At 45.4% G+C, this 21569-nt stretch overlaps 1 protein-coding gene across 2 annotated transcripts in view; it reads left to right on the top strand.

The window, feature by feature from the left end:
- Positions 1–21569, top strand: part of JARID2 (jumonji and AT-rich interaction domain containing 2) — a 272215-nt gene that overhangs the window by 184407 nt on the left and 66239 nt on the right. For both annotated transcript variants that reach the window (XM_040353752.1, XM_040353751.1), the window contains exon 7: positions 5400–6414. In XM_040353752.1, the coding sequence (XP_040209686.1) occupies positions 5400–6414 (1015 nt within the window). The remainder of the gene's footprint in view (positions 1–5399; positions 6415–21569) is intronic.

The raw sequence follows: 21569 nt of genomic DNA on the forward strand, positions 1-21569 counted from the left end.
CACTCCCAGTCTGCCCTGCCACCACACACACTCCCAGTCTGCTCTGCCACCACACACACTCCCAGTCTGCCCTGCCACCACACACACTCCCAGTCTGCCCTGCCACCACACACACTCCCAGTCTGCCCTGCCACCACACACACTCCCAGTCTGCCCTGCCACCACACACACTCCCAGTCTGCCCTGCCACCACACACACTCCCAGTCTGCCCTGCCACCACACACACTCCCAGTCTGCTCTGCCACCACACACACTCCCAGTCTGCCCTGCCACCACACACACTCCCAGTCTGCCCTGCCACCACACACACTCCCAGTCTGCCCTGCCACCACACACACTCCCAGTCTGCCCTGCCACCACACACACTCCCAGTCTGCCCTGCCACCACACACACTCCCAGTCATTCAGTCTACCAGTCAGCACATCTTCACCCCAGCCTCATCCAACTCCCCCAAACCACCCCTTTACCTTCTCTTCCCAGGTGATAGGTATCGGTAATCGGTATCGGCGAGTACTTAAAAAAAAGTATCGGTACTCGTACTCGGTGTCAAAAAAGTGGTATCGGGACAACCCTAATAACAATCAGTGCTGCCTTTGAGTGCAGCCATATCGGTGCAGCCATATCAGTGCAGCCATATTAGTGCCCGTCATTGAAGAAGAAAATCTACTTGTTTATAAAAAAGAATGAACAGAAACAAAGAGAGAACTTTTTTTTTTCTAAAATGTCAGTCTTTTTTTATTTGTAGCGCCAAAAAATAAAAATCGCACAGGGGGTGATTAAATACCACCAAAAGAAAGATCTATTTGTGGGAACAAAATGATAAAAAATGTGTTTGGGTACAATGAAGCATGACCACGTAATTGTCATTCAAATTGCGACAGTGCTGAAAGCTGAAAATTGGCTTGGGCAGGAAAGGGGTGTAAGTGCCTGGTATTGAAGTGGTTAAACTGTACTATAAATCTGTAAACAATAACCTTACTGTGCACTATGTATTGTGCATATGATCCTCCCTCTAGCTAATTGTGTTTGAATTGTGTTGTAGGCAGAAAAAGGTTTGATATCCCAGCATGCAACACTAAAATGCTGAGCTTTGTTACTATGAACAGACAGCAGATGTTACGAAAAGCATTAACTTTTTTTTTTTTATATGTAGTGTTTTCCTGTGCTAGGCATGTATGCGCAGGAAATAAAACCAGAGGAAAGCATGCAGAAAGAAAGAAAGAAAACCCTTTTATAAAACAGACCAATATTTTCCTACTTGCACTTCTACCTTGTTCATTTTTGTTGTTGCATGTTTTTCTGTTTTATATAACTAACCTGGAATTCATAGTCAATATAGTGTACTTGAATTACAGCCATGTTATATTATCAAACAGGCAAAGAAGATAATGTTCAATAATCAAAGCAACCAGTTATATCTAAAGCCAGTTCTTCATTTTTTTTTTTTTTTATAATTTTTATTGAAATTAAACTTATACAATGAATACAAAGCAGTGCTGTCACCAAAACATAACAGAAAGTACAGAAGTATAAAGTACAAGTGACAAAGTCAGGGCTTCCAAATGGATCTTATTTCTAATCAATTAAGCTACATATCTTATTGGGAGTAATGAAATCACACAGGATGATAATCATACTAATAATACCATTGTATATAAGGTTCACACAATGAGAGGAAGGCTGAACAGGAAATATGGGGTGGTAATCCAAGTTAGGGAGAACACCAATCCGTCAGTTCTTTTCAGTTTTTAAGAGTAGAGAAGGAATTTAAAAAAAAAATACCCTCTCCCATTGCTTTTGCATGCTGTGCCCTGTAGAATCTCTTCTTTCATCTCAGAAGAAATTCTCATTGGTCAACGCAGTCAATGTGGCCACCCTGACTGATGTCTCGCCTCTGCAAGCAGCATGATTCTTATATTCTTTTGCACATACATCACAGCAGCTAAGCGCAGTGGGAAGAGGGAGGTGGTGTGTGTGAGTAAGCTTACTTTTTTTTGTAATAAGGTGAACTTACTCTTTAGATTTTCAGGACACACTTTCAAATGTCTACCCCCTTCTTCTTGGTTCAAGCAGTACTGATACACAAAGGTTTAGTTCAGGTGCGAATTGTAGTGGCGTGAATATTCTAACTCCTGCTGCAGTTCTCAGCGCCTAAGTGCGGCCACTGGCTCCATTTATTACAATTGCAGGTTTCCGGTGGTCACATCTGTTTGTGGTTCTCTGCACAGCCAGCCAGTGCCCCGCTAGCGGCCGAAAAGCACCACTATAACAGCTGTAAAGCACAGCTAAAACTAGCATCGCTTTACCGCTAACACCGGCACTGCCCCAGTGTGAAAGTACTACTTAGTTTTAGGGAATTAAAGCAAACCCCACATCAAGCTGTGTTATTCCAGCTTTTTATACATGTTCTGTTGAGCAGCGTATTCAAAACACATGGCTGTCGAAGCACGAAATAGACTTTGCATCGTTGTTTTTTTGATTGTTTTTTAAAGCACACACAAAGCACAGAACATTGTTTTTCTCCTGTATGGTGCTTTTAATGCAAGTACATTGATGTGTTGAGGTGCAGTTAACAGTGCATTGCAAGGCCCCACAATGCATGTTCTAAAGCAGGGATCTGCAATTAGTGGACTTCAAGCTGTTGCAGAACTACAAGTCCCATGAGGCATAGCAAGACTCTGACAGCCACAAGCATTACATCCAGAGGCAGAGGCATGATGGGACTTGTAGTTTTGCAACAGCTGGAGGTCCGCTAATTGCATATCCCTGTTCTAAAGAGTCCCATAGCTGCTAGCAGAGCTTGACTTCAGTTCCTAACTCCTGAACCTCCATGTTGGTCAGAGAGGCTGCCCATCGTATTATAGGACAGTGGGAGGGCTCAAGGTCTGGCTGGGTGGACCCAGGGAAAGTCAAGATTTCTATATATCTTCAGCTGTTTGTATCTCTGGCTCTACTGATTTTTGAAATGTGGTTTTGCACAAGATAAACCTTACTTGTGCTCTTTTAGGCAGATGATCAATTTGAATCACCTGGGTCTGTGACAAGTTTACTTTAATCTTTGTGTTTGGTTAGTAGAAGTATTTTTGGGAATTGTATTGATTAGGGCAGAAAAATGTCTTGTATAAAGTTTCTGTCTCTGTAATGCACCTCAATGTACTGGTTTAAACATAATCCCGTTGGGGAAAAGATATTGAAGTTTTCACGTTGATAGTTCCTCTCACTGCTTTTAAAGTTTTCGAGCAGTAAATAAATATTCTCCATTTTGTCTGTGGACAAAGAGACAGTCTGGCATTTATTAGTAGTGGAGACAGGCATATTTAATTATAAGCTGTGAGACTGCAGGAAACTTTTGTAGAGCCGCCCCTTGCCAGACACACTGGTCTGGTAGTATGATAGGACGCCTTCATTATTTACAATCTCCCCTTAAGTTACTGTGACCCAGCATAAACTTCCCCGATCACATGTTCTCTACACAAATACTCAGATTACACAACCCACATTCATAACGCCACTGTGTAGTGCCAAAGAGCTTTTTTTTATACTGCTTGCATGAAATACTATTCTTTTAACTAACCAGTTTAAGTTAGTGAATGGATAGAGATGTGCTCTTTCGAGTGCTGTGGCACTTTATCAGTGTGAACGTATACGTTCTAATAAATATGATAAACCTTTTTTAAAGAGTTCAATTTTAGAATATCATTTTTCTTATATGATGTATTTGCCTAAATGTTTTTCAGAAATGCTTTTTTGGTAAACGAGTGTGTCCTGATTTAGTCAAGTCACACTTGCAAACTGGGTTTAGGACATTTGATTTTCCTTTTAAATAACACTTCTAAGGCCCTGTACACACGATCAGTCCAAACTGATGAAAACGGACTGAAGTTCAGTTTCATTAGTCCAAACCGACCGTGTGTATGGCCCATCGGACTATTGTCCTTCAGTCAAAACGTTTTAGGCCTTGTACACACGATCAGTCCAAACTGATGAAAACGGACTGAAGTCTGATGGTCTGATGTGCCTACACACCATCAGTTCAAAATCCGATCAAGTCCAACACGGTGACATAAAACACAACGACGTGCTAAAAAAACGAAGTTCAATGCTTCCAAGCATGCGTCGACTTGAGTTCTGAGCATGCGCGGGTTTTGAACCGATGCTTTTGCGTACTAACGATCGGTTTTGACTGATCGGTCATCAGTCCGATTTTAAAGCAAGTTTTAAAACTTTGGTCTGAAGGACAAAAGTCTGATGGGCCATACACACGGTAGGTTTGGACTGATGAAACTGAACTTCAGTCCGTTTTCATCAGTTTGGACTGAACTTGCTTTAAAATCGGACTGATGGACGCCTGACCGATCGGTCAAAACCGATGGTTAGTACACAAAAGCATCGGTTCAAAACCTGCGCATGCTCAGAATCAAGTCGACGCATGCTTGGAAGCATTGAACTTCGTTTTTTTAGCACGTCGTTGTGTTTTACGTCACCGCGTTGGACTCGATCGGATTTTGAACTGATGGTGTGTAGGCACATCAGACCATCAGACTTCAGCCTTCAGTCCGTTTTCATCAGTTTGGACTGATCGTGTGTACAAGGCCTAAAACTTTGGACTGAAGGACAACAGTCCGATGGGCCATACACACTTTTTTTCAGCACGTCGTTGTGTTTTACGTCACCGCGTTGGACTCGATCGGTTTTTGAACTGATGGTGTGTACGCACATCAGACCATCAGTCCGTTTTCATCAGTTTGGACTGATCGTGTGTACAAGGCCTTAGCAATGATAACTCTCCTTGCTTAAAAGCCTTATCTTAAAAGCCTTATTTTCACCTAAACCAATTCCGCCTCTCAGCCCTTCTGAGATAAACTTCACTAATCAACCCTACCCCAGCTACTTTCCTCCAAATCACAGCTGTGGCCTGGTCCAGTGTTTACCTCATTTTTTCAAAAGAAGAAAAATCTCTTTATCTCCAATCTCGCTGTGCAGCCCAGTTCAAGTCTGTGGGGACCAGCACTGAAAAGAAGGGGAGTGGGACACGGCTAAGGTGATGGTGTGAGTTCAGTTGAGCTCAAGAAAGAACTTGGGGGTGGGATGGGTTAGTAGTAGTTGATCATAACTTGATTCAGATCTCAAAACTTCTAGAAACTGCTGGAAAATTTCCATTCAGACTAGTTCTTTTTTAAGCCAAGGAAAATGTGTTCTTGGCTGTATATCTCTTGGTGTTTGAAACCTAATAGAAGATTATTTTTTGTTTACATGTCTGTATTTCTAAGACACACAAGGAGAACTTCAGTACTTAAAAAGTATAAATACTACATAAAAACATAATGTAAACGGTTCCAAGAAAAGTAGTTAAATTAACATTTTCCTTACTTATTTTTTCTCTTTACACTTTTTAAGATTTCCAAGGTGAATGGAATTACTCGATTATCATCATCGAGTTCTAACTCAGTCGGTGCCAAAAAGACGAGAGCAGCGAAACCTTCACCGTCCAAAACTGTGAAGTATACTGCAACGGTGACCAAGGGAACTGTCACATACACCAAAGCCAAGAAAGAACTGGACAAGGCAACCAAACTGAATCACAGCAAAACCAGTTCATCTATTCACCAAACAATCTCAGGGACCACAGAAAGCAGCAATGCAAAAACTCGGAAACAGGTGCTATCTCTTTCCACATCCAAGCCCAACTGTGCCACTGGTATTAACTGTGTTAAGATGAATGGCAAGTTGAACAAAAATACGTGCACTATGGAGGAGGGAAGGCAGTTAAGGGAAGGACTGCGTAATTCAAAAAGACGTCTGGAGGAAGCAAACCACCCCAATAAGGCACAGCCTTTAGTAAAGAAACTTAAAGTATCCGCCAGCTTGCCTGAAGTCAGGAGCAAGAGGCTTGTGGCGGAGAAACCGGTGCTTAATGGACATGTCAAGAAAGAAGTGCCAGAGAAGATGCTGGAGAGAAATAGGCCAAAGCGGGCCTCAACAGCCAAGAGCACATCAGTTACACAAACCCACAGTAAGACAGAAGATGCTGGCTGTGAAAATCACTCTACCTCGCCGACAGATTCCTCGCACAAAACTCTGGACGCTAAGCCAGAAAGACAAGCTGAAAGGCCCAGGTGTGTAGCCATGTGTGAGATCCCTGTCCTCCAACCTTCTGCCAAGGAGTTCCACGATCCCCTGATCTACATTGAGTCCATCCGAGCCCAAGTAGAGAAGTATGGGATGTGTACAGTGATTCCTCCCCCAGACTGGAGACCTGAATGCAAGCTGAACGACGAAATGCGCTTTGTAACGCAGAGTCAACACATCCACAAACTTGGTAGACGCTGGGGTCCTAATGTGCAGCGGCTGGCCTGCATCAAGAAGCACCTCAAATCTCAGGGCATCACCATGGATGAACTTCCACTCATAGGTAAGAATATAACAATGATGCAGGTGCTTGTTGGACTCTTTCTTCACAATACAGAATATCTGTTTCAACAGGATCAGTGCAGTGAAGTCCACAATCTTGCACTTCATGTTGTGTGTGTTTGTTCCAAGCAGTTTCCATAACACCGAATAATAGTTCATGAATATATATTATTAAGGATTTATTTTCAAAATGTTTCCTGTTCTTTCTGCTGTTTGTGTAGTTCCTCTGTAGTCATCCAAAAAAACAAGTGCACAAAATGTACATGAAAATTATATCGGTTTTTTTCAGATTATTAAAATTTTTAATGATCGCCTTATCGGTTAAGCATAAAATTGGATAAATTCTAGTATTAAAAGGAATGACAATTTATAAATGTTATATGATTCTGATTGATGTATTCATTTTAGACTTAAAGGGTTACTAAACCCAGGACCCTGCAGTCACTATAATCTGGTCTCCCACAGTGCACAGAACATGGAAATGCAATTATTTTAGTAAATATAAACTGCTAAATACCCTTTCTCAAAGCTTGTAGGAGGAAATTTCATTCTCCTCTGACTAATAAATATAAGGAGTGATGCTGCGCTGTTTAAACAATAACAGTGATGGAAGTACTGTATGTGTACTTCCTTCCAGTTAAACGTATTAAGTATATTGCTGTGCAAATAACAAACTGCAAGTAGCAAAATAATGTAAATTCCAATGACTTTCACAAATGCAGATAAACGTGCAGCAAACTGCGTGCCAACAGTGCAAAATAATATACCTAAGTAGCAAATAAGTGTATTTCACTTGAAAGATAAATAAAGTGCAATGATGCTAAAGTGCAAAAATGTTCATAAAGTGCAGAAAAAATACATAAAATTGCAGAACATGCGACTTCAAAATGTGCAAAAATTCAAATTAACAGTCCGTGAATAGTGAATATGTCTGCTCCTTTTCTTGTGCAACTGGAGAAAAGGGGGTGTGTGATGGGGCTGTCAACTCTTCTTCTTGCGCGGAAACACTTCCGTGAGAGAAGACTCTAGTGTAGATGGCCTCTTACCTGAAGGCAATGAGGCAACCGCATATAGTAATTTAATGCTCTATGTTCCTCTGGGGTTTCACCAGTAGACGGGATCCACACGCTGTATGGCTAGGATACTATTTTACAGGTGCTGGGTGCACATATATAAGGAAGTATGAATGGAGAGAGAAGATACCAGTTAGTGTAGTATGTACAAACAACGGTATTAATCGTTAAAACAGTGATAAGAAAGGTACTCACAAATTGTCAGTATTTTAAGGCTTCATGTCTATGGACGTTTTTAAAAACGGGCTGTAAAGCTAGTACAGACGCCAGGAAAAAGGCGCGGTTTTAACACATTTTTTTTACCCTTTTTGCATTGAATTCAATGCACGTTTTGCCGCGCTAGTTTTCAGCCACGTTTTTCTCTCTCTATTCAAAATCAATGGTTCCCTATGGGAGCCCATTGATTTGAATAGAGGTCGCACCAAAAGTCGGATCAAGATGATCCGACTTGCGGGGCGACACGTGCACAGACAATCTTGAAGGGGAACTCTGCGCAAATTAAATTTTTTTTTTTGCGTGAGGTTCCCCTCAGGATGTTGCCAGACCCTTCGGTCTGGTATGGATTTTAAGTTGGATCACATAGGCCGCAAAAACGGCGTGGGGGTTCCCCCAAAATCCATACCAGACTCTTACCTGAGCACGCTGCCCGGCCAGTCAGGAATGGGGGTGGGGACGAGTGAGCGCCACCCCCGAGCCGTACCAGTCCGCATGCCCTCAACATGGGGGGGTGGGTGCTTTGGGGCTGAGCACCATTGTCACCATGTTGATGGGGACAAGGGCCTCTTCCTGACAACCCTTGCCGTTGGTTGTCGGGGTCTGCGGGCGGCGGGCTTATCGGAATCTGAGAGCCCTCTTTAATAAGGGGGCCCCCAGATCCCTGCCCCCCACCCTATGTGAATGAGTATGGGGTACATCGTACCCCTACCCATTCACCTGGTGGTAGAAAAATGTCAATAAAAAAAACACCACATGTTTTTAAAGTAGTTTATTAGACAGCTCCGGGGGTCTTCTTCCGACTTCGGGGGACTTCTGCCGGGCACCACCGCTGTCTTCTTTCAGCTCTTACCAGTGGCAGCCCGGTCTTCTCCCTTCTTCGGGGGTCTTCTACCGACTTCAGGGGGTCTTCCGACTTCTCCGCTCTATTCTCCTGCTCTCTGGATCTTTCTCTTCTGCCGGGCACCACCGCTGTCTTCTTTCAGCTCTTTCACCAGTGGGGGGCCCGGTCTTCTGACCAGGGTTGTCGGGAAGAGGCCCTTGTCCCCATCAACATGGGGGCAAAGCACCAACCCCCCCATGTTGAGGGCATGCGACCTGGTACGGTGTAGGAGGGGGGGGCGCTCGCTCGCCCCCCTTTCTGACCTGCCGGGCTGCGTGCTCGGATAAGGGTCTGGTATGGATCCTGGGGGAACCCCCATCCCGTTTTTTTTTTTTTTTTTTTCGGTGTGGGGGATTCCCCTTAAGATCCATACCAGACCGAAAGGCTTGGTATCATGCTGGGGGAAACCTCACGCAAATTATTTTTTAATTTTCGCCGGGGTTCCCCTTCAAAATTCTCCGCACACGAGCCGCCCCCCGCAAGTCGGATCATCTTGATCATTAAATCACGTTTTCCGGCATCTGACGTCTTTACAGCTCTAACGCTGGAGCTTCAGAATGCACTGGTCCTGTTTTTTTTTTTTTGCAGCTTAAAAACGGCTCAGCCATTTACAGCTCAAAAACATCATGGTGGGCATGAGGCCATAGGCTAACATGGAGAGCCGTTTTTAAGCTGCAAAAAAACGCTCAGAAAAGTGTCTGTAAAAACGTCCGTGGACATGAGGCCTAAAAGCGATTATCCACGCGCAGCGAGCTCGTCTGCTAGCGTCACCTCTAGTTTCCTATTGCCGTCCCTATGCGTGGCGACTCGTGGATAATTGCTTTTAAAATACTGACAATTTGTGAGTACCTTTCTTTATCACTGTTTTAAGGCTTAATAAATACCGTTGTTTGTACATACTACACTATCTGGTATCTTCCCTCTCCATTCATACTTCCCCATATATATGAGACACTTCACTCACGAGAGACCATAAAGCAACATGACTCCCAGTACCTGGAGAATAGTATCCTGGGCATACAGCGTGTGGATCCCGTCTACCGGTGAAACCCCAGAGGAACATAGAGCATTCAATTACTATATGCTGTTGCCTCATTGCCCTCAGGTAAGAGACCATCTATACCTAGAGTATTCTCTCACGGAAGTGTGTCCGCACAGGAAGAAAAGCTGACAGCCCCATCACACACACCCTTTTTTCCCCATTTGCATCCTGCACAAGAAAAGGAGTAGACGTTTACACTATTCACACTTTCTAACACCAAACTGAGCATGTGCAGAGTGCCTCCAAGGCTCTGTACTACCAGCAGATGGACTGGGGACTGTGGTTGAAGAAGAGGAGGATCAGAGAAGACAGGATCAAACAACCTTATTACACAATACATTGGACTAACCCTTCGGTTCCACAGTGAGTATAACCAGCATGCTTTACTGTATATAAAGACTGATTTTACTGTTGAGGGTTTAGTAACCCTTTAACTGGTTGGTTTGTTTTAGGGAACAGTTGTATACAGTGACAAAAAGAATAATTCAAGCCCATGCAGATTTTGTAGGTTTTCTCACTTGCAATGAAATTAAAGGGGTTGTAAAGGTAATTTCTCTTCCGTTCATGGACGGACACAGCATCCTTTGACAGTAGGGTTATGCACCTTCCTTCCAGGGGAGTTTAGGCAGAATTTACAGCACTTAAAGCGTTAACAACCTTTCCTTAGTGCAGCTCCTCCCAGAGGGCGTGGCTCCCCGGACATAACCCACACCCTGCTCTAGCAGCCTCAGTTTTTTTTCTGCCTAACGACAGGAGAGGTCAGGCACTTCTGGAGTCCTGTACTGTAGATTTTTTTTCTTGCGATTTTTCTCGCTTTTTATTTTTTTGTTCCAGCATTTTGAATCCTGTGATTCTTCTATCAACAGCCCACTGGGTGACAGGCTGGGTCTTGACCCTTGTAGTCCCCCCATGTTCGGCCATCGAGCGTGGTCCCCCCATGTTCTAGGGCACACATATGACCGGTCTTTTATGGCTTTGTCACAGTGTGTCTGGCCGACAGCCATGCCGTTTAGCGGACGTTGGATCTGTCTGGGATACCTCCAGCCGGTGGTCGCAGGACAGGTAAGTAGTGGCCCCTTGCTCAGGTAAGTGGTCTGTCTGGAATTTTCCCCTGGGAGGTCGACTGAGGGCTTGCCCTGCTTTCCTCTCTCCATTATTTCCTCTCCCTCCTTTCCCATGGGGGTATCGGCTGTGAAGGGGAGCTTTTCTGGGGTCTCTTATACTCCTGGGCCTGTGTGTGGAGCGGGGGCTGTGTGTGTTCACTGCAGGGAGCTGTGTGTGTTCGCTACAGGTGCTATGGTGTGATTTTGTGCTGTGCTGTTTTTGCTGTGTCACTGTCTTTTGAGATGCGCAACGGCCGCCATTTTGCCGCAGTCGCGCTCTATATAGCTCGGTGGCCATTTTCTTGTGGTCCTGTGCTGTTTTTTTACACATTCGGCGGCCATCTTGGAATTCGTTTGGCCTCGTGTGACCGTTTTAGAGCTGCAAAAAAGACCGCGAATCTGCCTGAGGGAGACAGACGCAGCACAGCCGGCTTCTCAACACACCTTGTCCTTCTCTCAGACCGCGCTGCACCGGGAGGGGTGGTGAGTCCCAGGGGCCCCCATACTCTGTAGTAGCAGCCAGGAGGTGTCCAGTGTTTTTTTTTCTGCCTTGCAGTGAGGGTGACACAGCGCTGGGGCATTATGGAGCCTGAACCAGGTACTTCTTCCCCAGCAATGCCTGAGTTAACCCTTGACGCCCCTCCCCCTGCCACATCTGTTGAGGCAATGTCGGCTGTCCTCGAGTCTTTTCTCGCCAGGTTTGAAGCGGCTAGTGCCCAGAAGGGGGTAAAAAGCGCCCCCTCCATGAGCCTGCTTCTGGGGATGTCTCTGACGCTGAGTCGGACCATGCTATTGCTGCCTCTGGTTCTGTAGTGTCAGAGGGTGCGGGTTTAACCCCCGCGGACAGTGAGGATGACTCTGCTTCAGGGTCAGTTGCTGACAAGGAATTTGTTGGAGCTCTTATTTCTGCGGTGCGTGATACTCTGAAATTTTGAGGAGGTGGCGGAGGCACCTGACGTGCCAGTCCCTTTTGGGTTCCGCAAACCGCCACGCACCGCTAAGGTGCTTCCTTGTGTTCTTTATTTGAACAGTATGTTGTACAAGGAATGGGATACACCGCAAAAAGTTTTTACTGTTCCAAAAAACTTTGCAACCCATTACCCCCTTGAGGAGGACTTCTTAAAAAAGTGGGTCTCTCCTCCGTCAGTGGACCCTCCCGTGTCCAGACTGAGCAAGGCCACAACGTTGCCTGTGGAAGGGGCTCCTGCATTTAAGGACCCTGCTGATAGGAGAGTGGAGGCTGTGGCCGCTCCCTATTCACTGTTGTGGGTACTGCGTTGAGGCCGGCTCTGGCCAGGACCCTGGTGTCACAGACTCTGACTGAAAGGGGCGAAGCTCCTGCTGGAGGAACGGGACGCTCCCGAGTCCTCTAGGGACCTGGCTGAGCAATTGGTTCAGGGTCTAAAATTTGTCTGTGAGTCGGCCATGGACACGATCCCCTTGCTTTCCAGAGCTTCTGCCTATGCGGTGGTATTGCGCCGCCTTGTGTGGCTGAAATGCTGGTCGGCAGACCAGTCCTCTAAGAAGGCTTTGGTGGATTTGCCCTTTAAGGGTGAAGGGCTTTTTGGGGCATCCCTGGATGACATCATTAAGGATGCCACGGGTGGTAAGAGCACACTGCTCCCACAGTCTGGGAAGGGTAAGGAGCCTCGCCGCAAGCAAGGACCCTCCTTTTACTACCCCAAAGCGTTTTTTTTGTGCCCCCGGCGCGGTGGGAAAAGGTCCGCAAGGTGCTAAGGCCCACACTGCGGGACAGAAGCGCTCCTGGTACCGCAAGCCCAACAAGCCTGCGGACAAGCCTGCTTCCGCATGAAGGTCTGCCCCCACCCGGGTCTCGGGTATCATGGACGCATACCTACATGTTCCCATATGCACAAGGCACCAGAGGTTTCTGCGCTTTGCGATCGGAGAGGATCACTTTCAATTTGTGGCCCTCCCGTTCGGCTTGGCCTCGGCACATCGGGTTTTCACCAAGGTGCATGCCCCGATTCTAGCCCTGCTGAGGCAGCGAGGGATCGCTATCGTGGGATATCTGAACGACCTTCTCCTGAGAGCTTCCTCAGGCTCGGAGTTAGAGGAGGACGTGTCTATCACGTGTCAGACTCTCCAAGAGTTCGGCTGGCTTCTGAATCTCCAGAAGTCAGTGTTCCGTCCCAGAGACTGGAATACCTGGGACTAGTCCTGGACTCCGCGGAGGGGAGAGTGTTCCTCCCGACGGAGAAACTGAAGACCCTGCAATCTGCGGTGAGGCAGTTGTCGACCCAGAAGTGGTTGTCTCTTCGCTTCTGCATGAGAGTTCTGGGTCTGATGGTGGCCTCCTTCGAGGCGGTCCCGTATGCCCAATTCCACACCAGGGAACTACAGAAGGAGATTCTGTCACGTTTGGACAAGCTCCCGTCTTCTCTGGATTACCATGTTCAGTTGAGCCATCTGGTCAAGTCTTCCCTGGTGTGGTGGCTGATGTCTCCGGTGCTTCGGACCGGGAAGTCCTTTCTGCCGTGCCGCTGGACGGTGGTCACGACTGATGCCAGCCTCTCCGGCTGGGGGGGCGTTTGGGGCACTCAGTCAGCCAACGGGCGCTGGAATCAAGGAGTCCCGCCTGCTGATCAATATTCTGGAGCTCCGAGCAATCAAGCTGTGCCTTGCCAGGTGGTCCCTGGAGCTGCAGGGCCGACCGGTTAGGATCCAGTCCGACAATGCCATGGCCGTGGCGTACGTCAATCATCAGGGAGGCACAAGGAGCTCAGCTGCAGCGATGGAGGTCGCGTTCATCCTTCGGTGGGCCAAAAGGTCCGTTCCGGCTCTGCCGGCCGTGTACATTTCGGGAGTTCAGAATTGGCAAGCCGACTTCCTAAGTCGTACAACTCTGGATCAAGGGGAGTGGTCTCTCCACCCGGAGGTGTTTCAGGGTCTGTGCCAAAAATGGGGCACTCCAGACGTGGACCTTCTAGCGTCCCGCCTCAACCATAAGGTGCCACGATTCGTGGCCAGGTCAAGAGACCCATGGGAGGACGCGTCAGACGCGTTGGTGGCTCCTTGGGGTCACTATCGCCTGGTTTACGCCTTCCCTTTTCTGAAGCTTCTTCCTCGCCTGCGGCGCAGGGTGGAAGCCGAAGGGATTCCAACAATCCTGATCGCCCCAGATTGGCCGCGCGGCTCCTGGTACGCGGACCTGGTGCGTCTGGTGGCAGACGCCCCCTGGCGTCTACCCCTGAGAGAAGATCTTTTGTCGCAGGGTCCGATCTTCCATCCTGCTTTACAGTCGCTGGCTTTAACGGTGTGGCTGTTGAGAGCCAGGTACTGAAGGTCCGAGGCCTGTCGGGCTCGGTGATCTCTACCATGCTGCGCGCACGGAAGTCTACTTCACGAAGGATTTACCATCGTACGTGGAAAGCCTACATCTCTATGTGTAAGAAGTGGCACCCTCGTACATATGTGGTGTCCCGGATTCTGCTGTTTTTACAGCGGGGAGTGGATCAGGCTCTCGCCTTGAGCACGGTCAAGAGCCAGATATCTGCTCTGGCTGTTTACTTTCAGCGTCCCTTGGCAGCGAACACCTTGATACGCACTTTTGTGCAGGGGGTCCGCCATGTGGCTCCCCCGGTGTGCCCTCCACTGCCCACATGGGACTTGAATTTGGTCCTCTCGGTGCTTCAGCGAGCTCCCTTCGAGGACATCCGAAAGATCCCTTTGTTGACTCTGTCACAAAAGGTGTTTTTTCTGGTAGGACTCACTGTTTGTGTCGGTGTCTGCTCCCAGAAAGGGTCTGGCAGTCTCGTCGGCCACCATTTCCAGGTGGATCCGACAGGTTGTGCTTCAGACCTATGCCCTGAAGGGGTGGGCGCCTCCTTTTCGGGTCACGGCGCATTCGACCAGGGTGATCGGTGCCTCTTGGGCTTTCCGGCATCAAGCCTCTGTGTTACAGGTGTGTAAGGCAGCGACCTGGTCGTCGGTCCACACTTTTTCAAAGTTTTACAAGGTGGATGTGAGTGCTTCTTCTGATGCTTCCTTCGGCCACAGGGTGTTACAGGCGGCAGTTTAAGGTTGGAGTTCCTCCGTTGAGTAACTCCGGTTTTGTTTGGGGTGAAGCTTGGTTTGCTGTGTTGTTTTTCCCAACCGAAATTTTTTGACACTGCTTGGGGACATCCCTACTGTCAAAGGATGCTGTGTCCGTCCATGAACGGAAGAGAAAATAGGATTTTTGTACTCACCGTAAAATCCATTTCTCTGAGTTCATGGATGGACACAGCACCCACCCCTCCTTTGTTTGTACTGCTTGTTACGAATTGAGGCTGCTAGAGCAGGGTGTGGGTTATGCCGGGGAGCCACGCCCCCTGGGAGGAGCTGCACTAAGGAAAGGTTGTAAACGTTTTAAGTGCTGTAAATTCTGCCTAAACTCTCCTGGAAGGAAGGTGCATAACCATACTGTCAAAGGATGCTGTGTCGTCCATGAACTCAGAGAAATGGATTTTACGGTGAGTACAAAAATCCTATTTTTTTCCCCTAAATAGCTTCCTTTACCTTAGTCCTCCTTCACTTACCTCATCCTTCGGTTTTGCTTTTAAATGTCCTTATTTCTTCAGAGAAATCCTCACTTCCTGTTCTTCTGTATGTAACTACACACAGTAATGCAAAGCTTTCTCCCTGGTGTGGAGAAAGCCTCTTGAGGGGGGAGGGGGCGAGCAGGAGTGTCAGGAGGCCCACTAACACACAGCTTCTTTCTCTATCTGCAAAGTAGAGTGTATCCTTGCCTGCTCGCCCCCTCCCCCCTCAAGAGGCTTTCTCCACACCAGGGAGAAAGCCTCGCATTACTGTGTCAAGTCAAAACGGGGACCCCTCCAGGGGCCAAACGGAGAGCAGGCATGGCATAGATATAGTGATGTATCCATAGAGACCTCATAGTCCATAAAAAGTATAGGCTGTGAACATAAGTATGTTTTGTCAGATATCTAAAGTAGTAAAGTAGTATCAATCAATATTAGTATAGAATTATGTCTGACTGCAAGGCCTAGGCCAAAAATGGTAGCGAGATGGTTAGAAACATGAGATATTAGGGGGATACTAGCAGATGATAAATGATAACAATAGAATATCAGCAAAAGATCCAGAAAAAACACATGATACAAATGTTATAAATTGAAATAGCAATTCAGTGAGTAAAATAAGTATTTGATCCCTTACAAACCAACAATAATATTGGCTCCCACAGACTGGCTACAGTATGTGCTTATGTGGTACATAGATTGGTCCTGTCAATTTAGGTGCTCCTAACAACAACTCGTTATGTGAATAAAAAACATCTGTCAACAGAATCTTTCTTCCATTCAAACCTCACCATCATAGGCAAGACCAAAGACTTGTCAAAAGGACGTCCGTGACAAGATTGTAGACCTCTGCACAAGGCTGGAATGGGCTACAAGCAGGGCCGGTGCTACCACTAGGCAAACTAGGCAGCCACCAAGGGCGCACTGTTGCCTAGGGCCCCTGGCCACTAGTGTTCCTAGTCTCTTCTCTCTGCAGCTAAGTCTCAGCATCAGCAGGCAGCCAACGCTCCATTCGCACATAGTGTCAAAGGTGCAGCGGTGGCGGAGGACTGTGTCTGTGTCCCGACTCCTGAATGGAAGCAAGCAAACATTCATTGCTGGGCATTGGTAGGCTGCATTTGATGGGCGCTGGTGAGGCTGCATTTGATGGGCGCTGGTGAGGCTGCATTTGATGGGCGCTGGTGAGGCTGCATTTGATGGGCGCTGGTGAGGCTGCATTTGATGGGCGCTGGTAAGGCTGCATTTGATGGGCGCTGGTGAGGCTGCATTTGATGGGCGCTGGTGAGGCTGCATTTGATGGGCGCTGGTGAGGCTGCATTTGATGGGTGCTTCATTAAAAAGGTGAGGTATACATGGGTGGAGTCAGGGATGGAGCCAAGGGGGAAGCAACATTAGGTTTCTCCTAGGGTGTCAAAAATCCTTGCACCAGCCCTGGCTACAAGACACTTGGTGCGAAGGCGACTGTTGGCGCGATTATTTGCAAATGAAAGAAATACAAAAAAAAACATCAATTGCCGTTGATCTGGAGCTCCATGCAAGATTTCACCACTTGGGGTAACGATCATGATAAAACTGAGGGATCAGCCCAGAACGGTCCCCCTCCTCAAAATGGCACAAGTATAGGCCCATGGTAAGTTTGCCAATGAACATCTAAATGATTCAGAAAAGGATTGTGAGAAAGTGGTGTGGTCAGATTAGACCAAAATTTAGCTCTTTGGCAACTCGACTCACCCTTTTTGGAGGGAAAAAAAATGCTGACTATGGCCTAGGAACCCAAACACTACTGGCATTATAGGGCAATACTTTGGAGTGGCCCCTGTTAACCCTTCCCTATCCCCCCAGTCAAGCACGGAGGTGGAAATATTATGCTTTTCTCTGCTAAAGATACATGCAGACTTTTCCACATTGTGGGGCCAATGGATCGTGCCATGTATTATCAAATCCTGGATGAGAACCTTCTTCCCTCAGCCAGAACACTGAAAATGACCATGACCCAAAACATACTGCTAAGGCAACAAAAGAGTTGCTCAAGAAGAAGCACAATAAGGTCATGGCGTGGCCTAGCCAGTCTCCAGACCTTAATTTAATAGAAAATGTATGGAGGGAGCTGAAACTTTGAGTTGCCAAGCAACCTTAAGTATTTAGAGAAGATCTGTAAAGAGGAGTGGACCAAAATTTCTCTTGAGATGTGTGCAAACCTGGTAACCAACTACAAGAAACATCTTACCACTGGGCTTGCCAACAAGGGTTTCGCCACCAAGTTATGTTTTGTTTGGGGATCAACTACGTATTTTACTCACTGAACGACAACTCAATTTATAACATTTGTATCGTGTTTTTTCTGGATTTTTGGTTGTTATTCTGTCTCTATCATTTAAAATACACCTATGATAAAAATTATAGACCCTTAATTTCTTTGTAAGTGGGCAAACTTACAAAATCTGCAGGGGATCAAATAAGTATTTTCCCCACTGTACCAAATAATTTGCCATTGCTGCTATGTATCTGTGTCAAACGTTCATTTTTATATTCGTTTTTCAATATCGCTTGCATCCCCATCTTTTTTTACACTGGTCCGAGCTGTTTGGCCACTTATGGCTACTCGGGGTTTTCTATTTGGTTGTTTGTATAAAGTGATACTAAAGTCACATTCCTCCTGGACCATACCAGGCCACTTACCCTCACTATGTCCTCCTGTTGATGAGGACAATGGCCTCTTCCCAACAACCCTGGCTGGTGGTTGTCGGGGTCTGCGGGCTTATCGAAATCTGGAAGTCCCCTTTAACAAAGGTGCCCCCAGATTCCGCCCCCCACCCTATGTGAATGAGTACCCAATCGCCCAAAAAAGTGTCAAAAATAAACCATCCGGGCAAATTCGGGCACTTCACTCCTACATGTAAAAAACATAATTATTTTGCTAGAAAATTACATGGAACCCCCAAACAATATGTATGTTTTTTTTAGCAGACATCCTAGAGAATACAATGGTGGTCATTGCAACTTTTCATCTTGCACGGTATTTGCGCAGCAATTTTTTAAACACGTTCTTTAGCTTAAAAAAAAAAAACATCAAAGTTATCCCAATTTTTTTGCATTATGTGAAAGATGATGTTACGCCGAGTAAATAGATACCTAACATTTCCCGCCTAAAAATTGCACACGCTCGTGGAATGGCGCCAAACTTCGGTACTTAAAAATCCACAACACTTACATTTTTTTTTTTTACTGGTTACATGTTTTGAGTTAGAGGAGGTCTAGGGCTAGAATTATTGCTCTCGCTCTAACGTTTGCAGCGATACCTCACATGTGCAGTTTGAACACAGTTTTCATATGTGGGTGAGACTTGCGTATGCATTTGCTTCTGCGTGCGAGCATACGGGGACAGGGGCGCTTTAAAAAATATATTTTTTTTTTTTGTTAATTTTACTTTTCTTTTTGTAGTTTGTCACTTTAAAAAAATAAAAATTGTAATCACTTTTATTCCTATTACAAGGAATGTAAACATCCCTTGTAATAGGAATATGACATGCCAGGTCCTCTTTACAGTGAGATATGGGGTCAATAAGACCCCACATCTCACCTCTAGGCTGGGAAGCCTGAAATAATAAAATAAAAAAAAAAACACGATCCCTGCGTCCCAGTCGAGGAGGCACAGTTTGTTTTTTAATGCAGAGGCCGGGAGTGATGTCGTAATATCGCACCCAACCTCCGACGATCATAGAGACTCCGGCGACCATCTGGTCTGCTCGCTCACCCTCCCCCCCCCCCTTTTCCTGACCTGCCGGGCTGCATGCTCGCTCAGATAAGGGTCTGGTATGGACCCCACAGCAATTTTTATTTCTTAATTTTGGCAGGTGTTCACCTTCAAAATTCTCAGCACACAAGTCGCACCACATGTCGGATCATCATGATCATAGAATAACATGGAGAGGCGGGTTTAAGCTGTAAAAAACGGTCCTCAAAGCAGCTGTAAAAACGCCCGTGGGCATGAGGCCTAAGCCACAGTCCTTCATAATCTTTTTGCCACATCAAAAGCCAAAGCATGCTTGCTAAAGAAGCTATCGCCTTTGTTTGATCACACACCAATAAGTTTAGTCACATGGAAACTATATGTACAAAACATACGCAGGATAATTTTTCTTTCTTTCCTTACACATGAAAATGTGGACTACTAAAAATCTGTAGACTGACACAAAGGAACTACACTTTTATCTTGCAATACTGCTTTCTAAGTTCTACGGAGGTTTGTGTAAATGCATCCTTCAGTCTATCTTAAGGACACAAGACATGAACCAACGCATACTGCCACACGCTATGCTGATTTTCGATAGAACATTTCCTTTTTTTCTCTCTCCTTCATTTTTGTAGGGTTCTTGTACCATTAACTCAATATGTACAGAGGGAGCAATGTATTAATAGTTCATTCATCTAAGGCAGAGATGGCTTCTTAATATCTTACCAAATCTGTTTTGGTCTGACTTTAGAGTCTTTTGTGATCTTTGCTAAAAAGAATAATTTACAACATAAGCAGCTAAAGAGGTCAGGAGTGGCTATTTTTAAGATCTTTTATGTAAATACAATGTCCATGGTCTGGGCACGGGCGCATTTTAAAATAGTGTTAAATACATTAATACTGTCTGCTACTGCAGATAGCTGGAAATTTATTTGATTACAGAAAAATGTGTTGACACTTTATTAATCAATTTAGTACAAAGCTCCCTCTGTCTTTTGCTTGTTTTTCAATGTTTCAATTAGTAGTCTTATGTTAATTCAAAATGTTTCACCAGAATTGTTCTGCTTTTCACAGCCTACTGAAATCAAGTTTTGTTAAGCTGGCCATACATTATACATTTTTTTTTTATTATTATTCAATTTCCTTTAGATTTACCTTCAACTATGTAGTGCAAGGGCCTGCCTGATTGCATGCAAGTTGATAGTGCTTAGGTTTGACCTGATATTGTATGGTTTTGCTAAATCTAAAGGAAAATTGTACAAAAAAAACGTATATTGTATGGCCAGCTTTCTACCACCTTTGGGACATGATTCAATTTACAATCAATCTTGGAGCCTTGATAATCGCCTGTATTTGATTGGCTTTCAATATATTAGTATATTACTCTTTCTGTAACTGAGCCCCAAAAATACTCTGCTGTACTTCTCTATATGTGTTCTGGATCAATTTAGTCCAAGGCGCATCTTAAATTTTGCAAGGAATTGTCTCATTTTGGCAGCAGGGAAAGCAAGTAAATCAAAGTGCTTGTCAAGGTACTAAGGTGGTTTAGGTTTTGAATCAGATCTCTTGCAATGAATGCACGTGTGGGTCAGCACAGACATAAAGTGTGTAAATATTCACTTCCGTTTTTACAGTAGTAGAACGTTGTTCTGCCATGTATTGCAAAAACCTTAAAGTATTCATGACTTAAATTAAGACAGCAGTAATGATGAAGAAAGAACATGTTTATATTGTTTGGCTTGGAAGTATTTTACAAATGCTCTTTTCAAATTATGTAGATATTAACCCTTTTTCCCCCTTTATACTGCTGTTTTAAAATGTGCAATAACAGAACTTTGGTAAAGTTAGATAGTCCTCCTTCTGTATGCTGACACTACAATGCATATATTTTATAGATATATATATTTATAAAGTAAGGGTTGTCACAAGTTTTTGTTGGGTTTAAAGGCTCGTACACACGATCAGAAAATCGGACGAAAATACCGCTTTCGAATCGATCACACGATAATCTGATGGTTGGTACACAGCTTTCGAGAGCCGATCACGACATTTCATCCAATTTATTCGAAGGGGCACGCACGAAACTTTTCCCCATACGATACAAGGTCGTACAATTTTCGCTCAATCGCTACAGTCTACATCCGAAAATACATTGCATTACTTCTGAATTTTGATTCTGTCGTATAAGAATTTTCGTAACTTTAGTAAACTCCTCATTTTTGATAGAAGACTAGCATGCCCAAAAAAAAAAAGTGGACAATTATTCGTCCGATAATCTCATCATGTGTACAAGGCATTAGTGATGTAGATCTTGAACTCGGCACACAAAGTGCGATAGGATAGAGAAGATATGGGTTGGTGGATGGAGGAAGGCAGGATCTTTCTTTAAAGCTGTTTGAATTCTAGATTTAGCTATTACAGTGGAATATTCTATTCCATATAGGGGATCAGGCCCTTTTTCAAAATCTTTGGCCCTGGGAATAAATCCTATGGCTGTCTCCCCACTTGTGACAACCCGATCTACATATGTGGAGTTCCCTAAGAAACCACAAATGTTTTAAAGAC

This window comes from Rana temporaria, chromosome 5, assembly GCF_905171775.1.
Source record: "Rana temporaria chromosome 5, aRanTem1.1, whole genome shotgun sequence".
Lineage (NCBI taxonomy): Eukaryota > Metazoa > Chordata > Amphibia > Anura > Ranidae > Rana > Rana temporaria.